This window comes from Anthonomus grandis, chromosome 2 (genome assembly GCF_022605725.1).
Source record: "Anthonomus grandis grandis chromosome 2, icAntGran1.3, whole genome shotgun sequence".
Lineage (NCBI taxonomy): Eukaryota > Metazoa > Arthropoda > Insecta > Coleoptera > Curculionidae > Anthonomus > Anthonomus grandis.
The window spans coordinates 21,547,339-21,564,368 of NC_065547.1; the positions used below are offsets into that span (position 1 = coordinate 21,547,339).

Here is a 17,030-nt window from a genome sequence, read left to right on the forward strand (position 1 = left end):
GTACTCACTTTACACACTTTAAAGTTTTTGTAAATCCATGTTTGATCCCATTCTAATGTATCTTAATTCGTTTTAACCTTTTAACCTTGTCAGAGGCTGGCTTTTAACCTTGACTAGATTTGTAAGATGTATTGACGGAAACCCTTAAATTGTTATCCCTGATGATGGACATGTTATATGTCCGAAACATGTAGAATTATTTTTTTAAATAAATTTAGTGAAGGATGACCGAAGTATCTTTAGTTACCCATTGATCTATTAACTCCACTGCAAGAATGAACTACTTCTTCAACAATATAAAGTTGTCTTTGCAGCCAAGAGAAAATGAATTGACAATGCAATTCGAGACTTTGTACTTTCTAGACCAGATTTACATTCACGGCTTCAATTAAATAGGCTCTAAGGCAAAAATTCGGCGATCCTACCACTTATCAAATTTTACATCAACAATTGCAATACTTTAAGATTTTAAGAATAAATGTAAAATTAAAAATTAATTTTATAATTATTAACCAAATAGAAAAACGTCTAATTCACATAATAACTAATTTAGTAATAATATTAATAATAACCATAATTCCTATACAAAACAAAATAACTTTTTAAAAGTCTGGTAAGATTACTACTTTATCAACTCCCCATGATGTTCCTACAACAACGGTTCCCCAGCTCATAAACACACGACCTAGATCAATTCAAAGACATTATCTCACAAATGCTCAAGTTTTTGGAAAACCAAGAAATGTTTTTGTACTTAAAATTATAATAAACCTAAATAAGAGCCCTCCTAATCGAATGTCAATCTCCATAACTAGACCCTCTAGGCAGGATTAACAAAGAACGTCTTTTCGACAACCCAACTTTTTCCAATTATCAGACCTCAAAAATTTTGTCTCCCAAGAGTCAACTAACATTGAGATCAACATTAAGTCTTATCCCGATCTGCCTTCCATGGAAGACAACCAGTCTGAACAATATAGCGATTATTCACCTCAATATTATTCTGTATATCTTCAATATAAAGAAAACTCTTTTGATCGCACATTAACGAACCCTAATGACCAAAACCACTACCCTAATTCCGAACAAAATTTTGCAAATGATAATTTCGCAATTTTTTGGTAACCAGGACCCGACCTGTCATCAACTTAATATAGCACAACAAACTGAGCTTCCATACTTTTATTTACCACCAAAGCAATTGACAGTTTTAATTAACTTTGGTGCCTCGAGGATAGGATCAAAAGGCCTTAAAATTTAAAAGCCTTGCTAGATTATGAAAGCTAAACCCTAAAATTACTAGATATAATAACCTTCTCTTTGGCCTACAGTAAACCTCTCTTGCATCCGGTACACAATTTTAACAATAACTTTTTAAAAGTAGTAGTAAATTTCGAAAATAATGTCACTATTTTGCCAGCATTTGACATAAAAAATAGTATAATACCTGACAGTTTAGTAAAAGTTGAATATGGCTTTTGAACTATTCCTAACCCCACGCCTATCATCCACGTACATTTTTATCAAAGGCTCAAAGTCATCCAACATCAATTCGATATACTGGATCCATCATATCCATTTTTAAACAAATTTAATATCTTACGTTTCGATCCCTTAACCCCTGATAAAAAATTAAAAATATGGAGTGGTCACGTGATCGTTCTGCGCCGGAGGTGTGGCCTAGAGCCTCGATAGGGTTCATGACTTGGGGTTTTATTTAATTTTATTAGTCGAGCGGCTTTAGATCGTTTTGGTTGAATTTTCTGCTATTCGAATATTTGAATCTTCGCAATATTGAAAAGTTGAGATTGTGTTTATTTTTTTGTTAACTTGTTTGTTAACAAATAATGGCTGACGCGCCACGTACACCCCCATTGTCACCCCCCAAGAAAAGAGTATGAAAACATTTGACCATTGCTGAAAAGGAAGTGATTATGAACATATATAAAACATGTGATAACGAGCATCCAGCATACAACAAAGTGCAAAAAGTCCAGTTTACAGCAGAAGCAGCAGGTAATAAATATTTTTAATATACAGTGTGTCCCAGGATGAGCGAATTTATACGTGAAAATGACAAAAAATTTTGTGGTTAAAATTTGACCGTTTGGCATCCAGCCCTGCTTGATTAAAAAATATAATTTAGGATATTTTTTTTTTAAATCAAGCTTGCCTTGATACAAACATTTTTTAAGTAGGTAAAGTGGAGGGTAAAGTAGTAATTCTAGGCAAGATATAAAAAAAGTTTATTAGAAAAGGTTGTTTAGAATGCAAAATTATGCCCGAATACCGCATTTCATAACCATAAACCTACTTTGATTTTTACGTTTTATGTACCAATGAATAATTAATTATTCATATTTAATTATTAGAGATTGAAATTTGTAAAAATCAAAGTAGGCCTATGGTTATGAAATTCGGTATTCGGGCATAATTTTGCATTCTAAACAACTTTTTCTTATAAACTTTTTTTACATCATGCCTAAAAATACTACTTTACCTACTCATAAAACTTTAAAAATGCTCGTACCAAGGCTTGATTTTTAAAAAATAAAAATATGCTAAATTTAATTATAATATATTAACATAACTTTGCATAACAAAATACTTAAAAGGGATTCTTATATCATTACCTGGCATAACCTCAAAATCGGTTTGGACTCATTTTACAGGCGACCGTATTATATTTAAAAAAAAGCTGCTTACAAAGCAAAGATGTACGGTAAAATAATTTAAAATAAGTAGGCATAATTCTCCTCGTCTAAATCTGCCAAGGTTGCATCGATGGGCGGGCCTATATTTCGCGGACATCATTTACTCTATCTGTTCGGTAATCCGACTATAAGAAAGGAAGGAAATTTAATGTCAAACTACAGCCTGATAAGTCAGAATTCCTGTGTAAAGAGGTAGCTTACCTCACACACATCATTACACATTAACACATCATTACCTCCAAGGGAATAAAACCCAATCCTTTAAAAATTAAATCAGTCCAACATTACCCGATACCAAGAAATCAGACAGAAATTAAATCCTTTTTAGGGCTAGTAAGGTACTATCATCGATTCATCACAAATTTCGCCAAAATTATTTTTCCTTTAACGAGAAAAAACCTTGTCTCCGAAAAAAACCCAAATTGATATAGAAAATTTAGAGTAAAAAAATAACCTTTCAAAATGCAAAGAACTTATATTCAATTCCCCTATCTTGCAATACCCCGATTTCACAAAACTCTTTAAACTTACCACCTCCAACATACCCATAGACTATGTGGTGTGACTATATAGTGTGCTATCCCAAAACGACCAGCGTTCTTTTCAAGAACCCTAAATTTAGTAGAAAAAACTACTCTATAGTGAAAGAACTTCTCGCAATAGTGGACTCGACGAATCATTTTCGACCAGACTTGTATGGCGAAAAATTCTTCATTGAAACCGACTATTGCCCCGTAATTTGGCTTTCAAAAATCAGAGAATCCAACTTCCGATTAATTAGCTGGAAAATAAAACTAGAACAATAAAATTTCGAAATTCACTATAAAAAAGAAAAGATAGTATAGTAGCAGATGCTCTCTCCCGTATATTTTTTAACATTCTTAAAATAAGTGACGCCAATTCACAGTCCCTTAATTATGCAACAAATCGCCTTGCCATCGACTATGGCGATTAATTTAAACACACAGTAAACTTTTTAATATAAACCACCATTTTGTGAAAATGTTTCAAAGATAAATATTTTATAATCTAAATACAGCAGTAAAACTAGTTTTTGCTAGCACTTACGTTCTTGACATAACTGACAAGACTCAACAAAAAGAAATTTTAGCCAGTTATCACAAAAGTAATAATAAAGGTATAACAGAAACGTATAACCATATTAAACGAAATTATTATGGCCTACACTACGAAGTTCGGATTTAATAAAAACTATTTTTATTAATTCATATGAAGTATGCCTCCAAAATAAATACGAAAGACTCCCTTACAAAATTGCTTACGACGGACCACTGCTCTATGAAAAACCATTTAAACTACTTAGATATTGTCCAGTTCTCAAATTAACAGTTTCTAACAATAATAGATTAATTCTCAAAATATGCCCAAACCTAGTTTATAACTGACAAAAACACCTTTACTATTTTAAACAAACTACGTCGTTATTTCTCACATCATCACACCCTTAAAAATCGTCACAGGCCAGTGTAAGAAATTTCAAGATAATTTAGTCAAAGAATTCGGTCAACTTTTCTGTATAGAAGTTCACTACACTATCCCAGAAAATTCTTCCTCTAACAGTCCTGTGGAAAGATTGCATTCCATTCTTTTAGAAAAGTTAAGAACTCTGAAAATTCCAATGAAACTCCTCAAAACCTCATGACTTGCGATGTACAATCAAAGTATTCACCTAACACGAACCAAGATTGCTTCCAGTTTCATAAGATTATACTGCAATGTGACGTAATAATTAGTCACCACAAACACTCATTAACCTGCAACAATATTTAAGTCATAAATCCAAAAATTACAAAAGTCCCAAACACCAATATTTTAATCAATTAGACATTAGACATGTTCAGGATCCTAAGAAAATCCAAGAAGATATCATCAAACCTATACATCTCCATGTTCCAATGCAAAATTATATTCTTACCATAATATCAGTAATCCTTTTATGCTACTTAGCACTAATCATCTATCATTGGCAAACACAAGGAAGAAAGAAGGTCATCCCTTTGAAAATCCTGCAGAAGTTTGTCAACAAAGACGTTGACAGAACTGAGGGTGGAGAAGACATAAACCATAATTAATCCATAATTAATCCACCATCCTCAAACCATAAATAATTGTTTATATTACATTATAATATGCTTAGCTTAGGACTATTTTTATATTTAAGGATTCGCTTGTAACATATCAGTAACATTAATATAGTGTCAAAGCTTCGACTAATACTGTTGCTGTTCATATTTTTATTCGTTTAGTTTAAGGCTCCATTAGTGTTGATAAAAGTTTTTTGAAAGATAGTTCGTCGCTATCTGAATTTAGTTTGCGGATGAATTTTTCTGCCAAGACTTTCTACTGATTACCTTACATATTTGGTATTCCGAAAAGTTGGATTTTGCGCATTTCTCTATGCTTATGATCTTATAAATGTCCCGGAGATGTGGAAGAAAACTGCTACTGTTTGGTAACCATAGTTTGCTCAATCTAAATGTAAAATGTAATACTGGAGTATGATAGTCTTATGTATTCTGAAACGCTCACTTTAGAATCCAAACTATTAAGGAGGGGTAGTCTTATTATTAGTCTTGTCATGATTTACCCTAATTCTAATAGGGTGGCTAAAGGGTCTGTAGTTTGTTGCGGCTTTGTTGGTGATTCACCCTGTTTGCGAATCAGGATGATCGCGGCTGACTTCCATTGTTATAGGTAGTAATTGCGATAGAAAATCTATTAAGTTCATCGAACTTTTTGTCAGGCATATTTTTAAGTGGAGTTTTTTAATTTAAAGTATTTTTATAACTTGCTTGATATGATCATGCATGATGTGTAGCCTTTTTTTCTAAGTTTCTAACATCTTCTAGGCAGAAATATTCCACAAGACTTTCGTCGAATACATCAAACTTTTCCTGAGGTTTGTGGCTGAGGTTATGACTCACCTTAAGAGAGGGCCTTACGTTCTTTAGCATATTTTCTGACAAGCCTATATAGGTGGTAGGTATAAAGTTTAATGTGCCTATTGATATTATCTGGGTCCTGCGATGATGAACGCCAATATTTTCGGTGAGTAGAAGGACGAATTGGTGGTTAGATCTTTCCTGCACACTGACTGGATTAACGTTACTAACAATCCTTATTAGCACAAGCCACTTTTCAGTTTGTGTTACACAAAAAAAAAGACAAGCAAAAATGTTTTAAATATTTTCAATGTGACAACAGTAATCATAACTGACCGACCAGAATGTAAAAATCTCCAAAGTCTACAACAGAAAATCTACACACGCGGCGTGCTAGATCCATATAAATAAAAGTATAATCAATCAATAATAATCCATGCTTTGTAAAATAATTATGGTCTATTTTAATAGGCTGCATTGTAATTGATTGATATTATTCACACAGATCTAGCCCCTCGCGTGTGTAGATATAGTTAACAAGCAGCAGTTTCTATGAGTATATATGCGTATTCTATGAGTTAACAAGCAGCAGTTTCAAGAGAGTTAAATTCCCGATAATAATAAAGAGTTGAATGTTAAATAGTTAAGAGCTAAATAGTTAATGCAAATCACTTATTACTTACAAACATTTTTTCAAAACTTACGCTGGTATTAGGTAACGTATCCGCATTATTATTCTTATTACTCTTTACGTAGGTAGGCAGTAAATCTTCCCTTCCAAAAAACTTGTAACAATTTGTTACAATTTCCATTAAAACACATCTCCAGGGTACCTGGAAACAGTATACACATTTTTAAACTAAAAATCTTAACAAGATAACCAAATAAAAAAAACCTTTTGTTTTTCAGCTTGTGTACGTTCATCCTTTCTAATATTAGCCCAAGGTGCTTCTTTAGGCCACCATGGAGGCCTGTCACATTTTTTTCCCCATCCAGGTTTACCTCTTCCGGTAGCATACTTCATCATCAAAGGAATAAAAGCTCGAAGTTGTGCCTGAGTCATGTTTTCTACTGGTGTTGGGATACCATCAATCATGAGAGGAGGTAATTCAAAGAGTGTAGGATCATCCTCAATAGGAAGGGGTGCCTGTTCAGTTAAAGCTTGTTCTAGCTCCTCCATAATTGTCTCTTTCAGATTTTGTATTATTCCTTCAAGAGGTTTAGCCCCAAATACTCTATATCCATTGGGTAGGTTCCCTGGTGTTGCTGCTAGGATAACCACTTGTTGACCAACTTTTGTGGTGTACTCGTCTATTATTCGCTAAAAAGAAAAGAAATTACAATTAAACTACTTACAAATTAGGTTGCCTTGGAATTTCTAAAAAGGTTTTAGCTTTATTACGTTCGTATCTCTCTAATAGAAACCAGAGTCTAGTTTATCAATAAATTATCAATTTTGTTACAAATGCGGCATAGGGTGCACCAGAGCTCCATTATATGTAGGCTTCCTTTTCTTCTACTCTTGAATAGCATTAACTCACCGTCACGTTTGTTGTCCTTTATTTATTTTCGAGTTGAAGGTAATACAAACAGGGTTTGTAAGGAAAATCTATATCTGATTTAGATAGTGCAATTTTATTGGCGATTGAGTGTACTCTAGATTGATTCGATGCAAATAATCGGCTTTTAAATGCTAACAAAACTCATAAATTCTAGGTTAGTATAACTAAGCATTCTACATAGTGTTTATGACTATTAATTCTCGATTAATCAGTGTCCACATAATGATTCTTCCTCTAAAAATCTCTCCATTGTAATATTTGCACGACCAGTTTTTAAAAAAATGTTAAACACAATTTAAAGAAACATATTTTGCGATTTTTTGTTCGCAATTGGTGCATGGCATCACTGTTTAATAATTTTTCAGTTGCATTGAGAGTTTACCGTACAAAGCTTACCGAGCTTATTCACTATAAAAAGAGATTCACGTCCTTACATTTTCTTTCTTAGGAATTATGATATTACCTGGATCATTTTTGATGCGCTATTCAATATTCATGTAAATCGTTTCAATTACACAACCAATTCTTGATCTGCAATTTCCATCCTCGCATCTTAAGTCTTAATGTTACGTTACAGATTACTTAACAGCCCTAAAAATAGCTTAAATGTGAAAACCTTCATAATAAATTTCCTAAATGGATAGTAGAGAATAAAATTTGGAACAATAAAATTAAGTACCATTAAGCGTATATAACTCATTTCATTTAACTGAGGAGCTTCTGAGTCAATTGTTAATAAGCATGTCAGCGTAATTATTATGTCAGCTCAATATTATTATTCCTTTCTGTTTGATTACTTTTTTTATTACATCCCTTTTTTGGTACTTTCGACTTCCTTCATATGCCGTAGTTAAATTAGCGAACCTAAGCCTATACTTTTTCCGTATTTCATGCTACTTATGCATGTTTATGAAAATTTTGGATGTCTTGTATCTAAAGCCAAAGCCATGTAGACTTTTTTTAAATAGCATAAAATACAATATAATGACATCAGAAAAAGCTACTATATTATAACTAATATCATCAATGGATCCGTTCTTCAGGCTACATTAGCGGCTGAGCAGTTGAGTAATATATTAAGGTGCCTTCATGACTTAAGGCTTTGATTTAAAGTCAGTGGAATTTTCTTTGAAGGAGACATTAACCGCTTGTCGTCTCATGCACAGTAATCACATATTTTTAGCAAAAGCGTTGCTTTAAAAGATTTTGGTATTTCATTTCTTTATTTTCATAGTTTCTGAAAATAAAATATTAAAAACTTTTGACATGACGATGTCACGTCGATCCCGTAGGCGCAAGACAGTCTTAAAAGCAATGGCTGCTTGAAAAATCCAACCAGTCGCCACTATCGATTTTTGAGTTATTAGCTTATGCACTAAAGTTGCAAATTACAATTAAAAACATAAAGTGCTGTGCTAAATGATCGTAAGGTGGTGGTAAGGTGCCATAATAAGGTGGTTGTTCTAAATTGCCATAACAGGGATCCCGGCTGCACGAAATTGAGGAACCACATATGCCTTTCCATTTTTTTTATGTCGAGCATTTGATTTCGGTAGTTGTCTAAATTATACCAAAATATACAGTCCATTTCTTCTACCGAATTAAATTGGCAATTCGGCGAAATTTTTTATCTATTTTATCGCCAGAAATACCATCGGCTCATATATTTAATTTTAAATATATTAGATAAGCTTGTCAACATATGCAAATTTTAGTTACTTATTACTTGAGTATGGGAGCATGACAGACTTCATCACTGAAGACTATCAAGCGCCTTAGAAGACCTTATGTCGAAACCTTTGATTAATTCCTATTGGATATAAGGTTTAAGCCGAATGAAAACTTCTAGTCGAGTTATTGTTTCTCAACCCTTGAGATCAACCGAAACCAACTTTAAATGTTGATGCTTTTATACTCCCTGATTTATATTCCAGACAATCTAAAGTTGTTATCAATTTTAAAGATTGGGAATATATTCGCAATTTGCCCCTAACGGACAGTAATAATTCCTGAAAAACTCCCCTTCTCGCAGATTCATTTTACTTAAATTTAATTTAAAACTTTTTAATTAAAATTCAGAGTTTATGAGAAACTAGAAAGGTCATATGACCTTAGTTGCCCAAAATGATTATTACGGCAACTGTTCTTCACCCTTTTTAGCATTACGTACCTTGATAGAACTTATAAACCTGGAACAATCTAATTTCCTAGTATCTGCAGAAGTTTTGCGAAAAGATAATATGAATGATTACCCGTCCAACTCAATTTCTTGAAATTATAAAAAGATGCTGTTTTAAACTTAAAAAATAGGCTTGTTATTTTGTCAAAAAAAGGTATGGTTATAAAAATTCTTGGTTTAAAGTGGTATCCTGCGAAAACCGTATTTTTCTACTCATATCCATCAAGTGGTAGACCGTGCACGAAGCGTGCTATCTGACCTAAGATTAGCAGAATCCTCTATGATTTATATCCTCTGTTACCTTGCTGGTAAATTCCCTTCAACAGCACCTTTGGCTAGAGGAAATTTCATGGGATGATGAACCTAATGAGGAAATAATATAAATTTGGAACAGTTTCAAGAATTAACTTCTTCAGTTGGCAAATATAAAAATTCTCCATCGAATTACTTCAGATATCATTTCTAGAGTAGAGCATGTCTTTTGCGATGCAAGCGGGATCATCCATACCGGAGTTAATTATTTTCGTGCCCTTGTAACATTCCGGTATCGAAAATATTTATAATTTACGCTAAATTCGGGGTAAATCCTTTAAAAATTCAATCCATTCCCAGACTTAAGCTAATGTCTGCTGTATTACTAAGCAAAGAAAAGGTAAATATAGCGAAAGACATTGCGGTCTATCCTGATTTTTAATAAAATTTGAATTAATGATTTCTTTATATCTTAAAGTTAGAAAACGAAAAACTCTTTCCAGCAACATGAACGTCAAGGTCATTTCAAGGTCAACTGATTTTTTTAATCGGGAATCCCAGTTTTTGTACCAGAAACCATTTTACATTCAGACAGTATTTTTTAAAATGATGACCTGAATATCGTCCTTATTCTTCCTTTGAGCATTACCCAGAAACAACGACGTGGACGTAGTAAGATCTGTTTCCTTTACGGTGCTTGATTAACGTGAATTCCCTTGCCTCTCACGATTGAGGTGCTGTCCAGCCGGTGAAGGCAAGACAGTCTGGTGTCCATCCAGTGAAGGCAAGACAGTCTAGTGTCCAGTCGGTGAAGGCAAGATGAAAAATCTTTAAAAAATCGTGAGTTACCATTTAAAGTTCTTGCTCGAAATGTCCTCCATTTTTTAGTTGACAATGCCCCATGCGATCATAAAATGCTGAAACTGCCCTTTGAATCATATCATTTGGGATTGCCTGCATCGCGTCAATAATACGTTATCGTAAATCCTCCAATTTTGCAGGTTTTGTAGCATGCACTTTGTTTTTGACGTAGCCCCATAAAAAATAATCAAGTGGCGACATGTCAGGGGAACGAGGAGGCCATTCAATAGTTCCTCTGCGTCCAATCACTCGTACTGGAAATGTTTCGTTCAAATAATTACGCACATTTATTGCATAATGAGGGGCAGCCCCACCTTGTTGGAAGTAAGTGGTGTTAAAATTGGCACCGGCAATCTCATTTATAGGTACTTTTCTCCTGTCAAATTTCCTTCTATAAAAAACGGCCCTACTATTCTATCGTTTAGTATACCTGCCCAAACATTTAGTTTTTGTGGATGTTGCGTATGTGATTCCAAAAACCGATGTGGATTCTCTGATGCCCAGAACGAATAACCATCCTCTCATCATGAGAATGGTTATTCGTTTATGGTCTGTAAGATGATTCATATTTAAATGAAAATACGAAATTAAGAATAAGTTGAGAATTTAAAAGAAAAAGTAATAATAGAAAACAGAATGAATGCTTTGATAGACCAAATTCAAAATAAAGAAGATGGAAAAACTTCAAAATCGAAAATTATACAATAGGAATATTCACTAAAGTTTTTAAATGTCAAATAGTACGAACTAACATTTGACTAAGCATTGAAAATGTGACTTCGATGAAAAAGCGATGAAAACATTTCAGGGCTGATGTGCAAGAGCATGCCTTGAAATGACCTTGACGGTCAAGTGGAGGTCGAGTTGGAGGTAAAGTTGAAGATGGCTACCGCATTCCTCGTTGAAAACTAAAAAAATAAAAACTTTACCGATCGAAAAAATATTTAAAGGTATCTCAATACCTTGTTGAGGGTAAATAACCTTGGAGTAACCCTTAAGATCAAAGTTTTTCTGTGACCTAACTACTACATATCTAAACGTAAAATTTCCCGCTCTATCGATTGCCGGTGTCAAAAATAGGGGTTTCTATTTAAAAAAACAAGTTGACCATCAAATAAAGGTCAAGGTCAAGGCCAAATTGAAGGTCACAATTACATCCCTTGTTCAACACACCTTATACATACGTGAAATTTCTCGCTTCTTTCGAATCCGGTAACAAAAATAAGGATTTCCATTTGAAGAAATGAGGTCGACCTTCAAATGACCTTGAAAATGAGGTTCAACGTCAAATCCAAGGTCACCGTTGGGTTCCTAGTTAAGACTTACCTAGGGTATGACCTTTATTTGTTTTCTTTTACCACTGAACTCGCGAGATTTTTAAGAAGTCATTATTTGACCTCTCGGGATTACTTCAACCTCATACCTCAATACATACCCGGACGTAAAATTTTCCGCTCTTTCAGAATCCGGGTAATAGGGGTTCCGATTAAAAAAAATAGCTTTGACCTTTAAATAACCTTGAAGGTCAAGCTCAAGGTCAAGTTTAAGGTCACCATCAGATGCACTGATTGACTCCCCAAAACTTTTGTATTTAAAGATTTTTTCTAGCGCCCATATTTCCCAAGATTTTTGGGTGTGTCCATACTTTTGGGACACTATATATGAGACTAATCTACTGTATAGAATATATGATGAATGATGTATGAATATATGAAACTTTCATGATTTTTGACTTAAAAACAATCATATTTAAATCCTTTTTTAATCCACTTTTTTATATACAGGTATGGCTTAGCAACGACCGGTCATAGGATTGAAATGTACTTACACCCCTCCACATAACTATCGGGCACGAACGACTCTGATTGGTGCGACAAAAACAAGTTAGGCCGGCAAGGCGCAGCGGCTTAATTTTGTCGAGTCGGGATCACGATACACTCACAACGGTATGTTCCTCGTTCGACACCAATTGATTCATTTCGCGCAATGACGTAGTCTGGCAAGCAGCGTCTGATTACCGTCCAATTCCTATCACTTTCTCGGTTCATTTTACGACGTTGTTTGTATAGTTTTTCTGAAATTTTTGGAAGCTGGCGAGTTTTATTTATTTACGTGTTACGTGGTTATTGTGTATTATTATTTATTTATATTAGAAGTGAATTTAAAATTAGATAAGTCATTATTTTATTAAGTTGTTTTTTGTTTTATCAAAATGTCTAGTTGTGCCGTGGCTACATGTAAAAACTACAGTCGAGTTACAAAAGGAACCAATATAAAATATTTTAGATTTCCTAAAGACAGAAATTTTCCAAAACAGTGGGCTAATGCTTGCCATAAAGAAGATGAAATAAACTTTAAAAATGGTAAGTAGGTACTATACTCGTATGTGTATAAGTACTTAATACCTATACATGATACAAAAAATTAGTAGAAGGTAGTTTACTTACTTTATATACATATGTACGTGTATTTTCTCAGGTATTAGAAAAGACTTACATTTATTTTAAGACTTAATTTTATTCCTAAATATTTTAATATTGTATAGGAGTAAATTTTTATGATTGATATTCATTTAAAATTCAGGGGTGTATGCGAAAAAAAAACGCTCGGTCACGTCGATTTTTATTTTTGGTTGCGCATTTTTTGCAATAAAAACTTTGTATACAGGGTGTCTCATGTAGCCGTGGTCAATACCAACTTTCTTATTTTAAATAGAGTACCCTGTATGTGATAACATTTTTGGATTCTACACAATATTATAAACATTTTAGTGCATCACATGCCCTAGTTGTATTCAACTGTTTTTAAATACAGGGTGTTGAAAAAAACACTTTTTGACTTTAAGAAGTTTTAAAACCAATACCCTTAAAAATAGAGAAAAACGGATTTCTTTTGAGATACATGTCAAATATGAAACTTGTCAGAAAAATCTGTCAAAAATATTGATAGGTGTCATGTTTGGCATGTATCTCAAAAGATAGGTATTAAAAAGTTAAGATAGGAAAGTAAAAGCCGTTTTTCTCTATCTTTAATGGTATTGGTTGCAGAGTCTCTTAAAATTATAAAAATTGTTTCTTTCAACACCCTGTATTTAAAAACAGTTAAATAAAACTAGGGCATGTGATACACCAAAATGTTTATAATTTTGTGTAGAATCCAAAAATTTTATTACATATAGGCTGTTCTATTTAAAATAAGAAAGTTGGTATTGGCCACGGCTACATGAGACACCCTGTATACAAAGTTTTTATTGCAAAAGATGCGCAACCAAAAACAAAAATCGACGTGTCCGAAGGTTTTTTTTTCGCACACACCCCTGAATTTTAAATGAATTTAGACATAACTTTTGGGACGCACTGTATACCCTTAAATTAATATTTATTTTAACATTTTAGCACGAATATGTTCAGTCCATTTTAAAGAAGACTGCTTTGAAATACCTCTGAGAGAAAAGCTATTAAATTACACTCCCAAAAATGCACACCATTTAAAGTCCAATTCCGTGCCAACATTACATCTTCCTGGGAGTTTTAAGAGATCTGCTACTAGTACTAATAGGGAGATGCGCATGGTTAAACGAAAGCGACAAGAACAAATTGAAGATCTTCTAAAGGCATCTACGAGCTCTACAACTGTTTGTGAACTAGAGAGTGAAGTTCAAAACATAGCTGGAAATAATATTAATATGAACACATCTGATGAACCTGATCATAATATTCAATTGAAGCAATCCACAATTATTGAGTGAGTTTATGTCTTTCCTAAATAAGTCATTATTCCAGCTTTCATTTATTAATTTATTTTCAGGTCGATGGAAACAAAAATAATTCAGCTTGAAGAGAAAATTAGAGTACTAGAAGTTCAGAATAATGAGTTAGAAAAAAATATCCATGAAACAGTAAAGAACTACGAAGAAATATTGTCAAAGGTGTTCACTTAGGGACAAATAAAAAAACTAAAAAATGTTGGAGGTGATAAGCGAGTGTATTGGTCTGCAGAAGACATAGCATCGGCTATATCCTTACGCAATGTCAGCCCTAAGGCATATAGATACTTAAAAGCCAACAATTTTCCATTACCAGCATTATCAACTTTAGGGAACTGGGTTACAGATATTAATGTTGACCAGAGTTGTTTAAAGAGTGTTATTACAGTTATGAAAAAAAAGGCAGCAGATTTAAAGCTTGTTAGACAGTTATGATAAGGGGGCTATTTTCCAATTGGAAGCAGCCTATATACTATAATTTTGATCAGCGAATGACTAAAGATATCCTCAACAATATAATTTTTCAATTATATGAGTCACATTTTAGAGTGGTAGCAATTACAAGTGATATGGGCACAGGAAACATGTCCCTATGGAAAGAATTAAATGTCGGACATAAAAAAAATTGCTTTTTTCATCATCCCTGCGATGCCTAAAAACAGCAATTGGAAGTATGTCTCAGATATTGTAAAATTATTTAATGACGGGTTTGATTTAATGAATTCACGCTCTAAATTTACAGCTAATTCTCCTGCTAGAAACGCTTACGGTACCGATATAAAAAATCAAACCGATTTACTTTTAAAAATGTCAGAGTTTATTAAGTCCTTAAGAGTAGGTAAACACAAGTCAATTATTCAATTCCAAAAAGGCATATTACTTTCAAATAGCTCCCTTGTACAAATGTATGATTACCTTAAAAATAAATATAATATCGAATATATTGTAACTTCTCGCTTAAATCAAGATGTTCTCGAGAATTTCTTCTCTTATATTAGAGGAATGGGGGGTCGAAATGATCATCCGTCTCCTTTAGATTTAAAATATCGACTTAGATGGTATATTCTCGGGAAAAACTCCGCAGCAATATTTACTGAAAACAGAAACACCATTGAACAAGAAGAAGCCACTGCATATGAAGTGAATAATAGAAATGAAGACTTTTGCTTAACACAGAAGGTGTTTTCAGTTTTGGTTGGAAAGTAGGACGAGCCAGTGAATAAGACTAACAACCTACGGGACGACCTGGAACCATTTATTTCAGTCATTCACCGTACCTTTATATCTTGAAGAAGAAGAATCAGCTGAGAGTGAAATGATATCACTATTAGATAACTTTGAAGTTAAAGAAAAGATTCATAACGAATCTTTAAAATACATTGCTGGTTTTGTAGCTTATAAATTTAAAAACAAATTTAATTTGGGTGAGCCCACAAGACATTTTTTAAATGTGGACGAGATACCAGATTGGCTGCAGGTAATCTCTAGGAGGTCACTATTTACTCCAAATAATGAGCTATGGGAGCTAGCTCAAAAAATGAAACTAGAGTTTTTTCAAATGCATGGGACATCTCTTTCTAAGGAAAAACATATATTTAAAGAGCTGGCAGAACGGACATTGTCTAAAGTGAATACAAGTATTCCACTTGAGGTAGTATTATGTCTCAGTCGAACTAGGACATATATAAGACTGAGAGACCTAACCCGAAAAATAAGTTTCAAAAACTCTCAAAGGAAACTAGATAAAAAAAAGTTTAAAATTACAAATTTAAAAAAATAATATACTTAACTATTTAGTTGTATTTGTACTTTTTTTATTTTTAGGTTTAAATGTTTTCTGTTGGTATTTTGTTATTAGGTATAGAGATTGTAACTTAAATCGAAAATCTGATCACCTCTAAATAAATATTATGCTTTAAAAATTGAATTTTGCATTTTTGTATTGCACGGCCTTGTCTCTGGGGTATCTGCTTTAAAATATTTGCTGCTATGATAAAACATTTTTTTAAAACTATTTCGAAGGCCAAATGTCAAATTCTAATTTTTTCAGGTCATTATTATGCACAATGTGTGTTTATTACATTTGAATTAATAAAAGATTAAACAATTTAATTTATCAAAATTGCGAAATAACTTTTACAATGTTTAAAAGTTATATTAAAATGTAGTTCTACAACTTAGGTAAGAATTTTTAAAAGGCCTTTAATATAAACACTATTAGGTATAGTATTTAATTAATTTTTAGTCCTGAAGAAGGAACAAAATTGTTCCGAAAGCTTCACTTTCTTAAATGAACATCTAAAATAAAGTCAAAAATTTTGACCAGATTTCCGTGTTATTAATTCAACTAAAACAATAAACTAAATATATCTGTGATATATACTTATTTCTCATTAATATAAAAACACAAGGCTTTTGAACTTGTATAATTGGCAAACAATAAATAATGTGTACCTACTAATTAATAATATTATGTATTAATTAATTTAATAACTATTAAATACTAATTATTATGTACCAAAAATATCTAGTATCCTTCAAAAAATCGCAGAAATATCAAATATACCATCTAATTATGCATCGCGCCTGAGAACCTTGTCTGCCGCATTACGTCACGCGATGGCCGGGCAGGCCGGGCGGATGCACAAGAACATTCGACCTTAGACTTAATTCATCATTTTACTTACGACCTTAGACATTAATCTTTCGACCGCTGAGTGAGCGTAAGTTAGGTACTGGTTAATTCTGCTGCGTGTTAACAAACAAAACATGTCTACTTATACCGTTGAGCAA

At 33.0% G+C, this 17,030-nt stretch overlaps 2 protein-coding genes across 4 annotated transcripts in view; one reads left to right on the plus strand and one right to left on the minus strand.

The window, feature by feature from the left end:
• The window catches only part of LOC126750324 (DNA-binding protein P3A2-like), a 68,915-nt gene that overhangs the window by 26,559 nt on the left and 25,326 nt on the right, over positions 1 to 17,030 (minus strand). For all 3 annotated transcript variants that reach the window (XM_050459897.1, XM_050459896.1, XM_050459895.1), the window contains exons 3-4: positions 6,513 to 6,938; positions 6,322 to 6,450 (exon numbers count right to left, since the gene is read on the minus strand). In XM_050459897.1, coding sequence (XP_050315854.1) covers positions 6,322 to 6,450; positions 6,513 to 6,938 — 555 coding nt within the window. The remainder of the gene's footprint in view (positions 1 to 6,321; positions 6,451 to 6,512; positions 6,939 to 17,030) is intronic.
• On the plus strand, positions 12,491 to 16,164 carry LOC126750325 (THAP domain-containing protein 1 B-like). The gene is made up of 3 exons (XM_050459898.1): positions 12,491 to 12,834; positions 13,867 to 14,215; positions 14,279 to 16,164. Exons 1-3 carry the CDS (start codon positions 12,684 to 12,686, stop codon positions 14,409 to 14,411), a joined length of 633 nt encoding a protein of 210 aa, XP_050315855.1. The 5' UTR covers positions 12,491 to 12,683; the 3' UTR covers positions 14,412 to 16,164.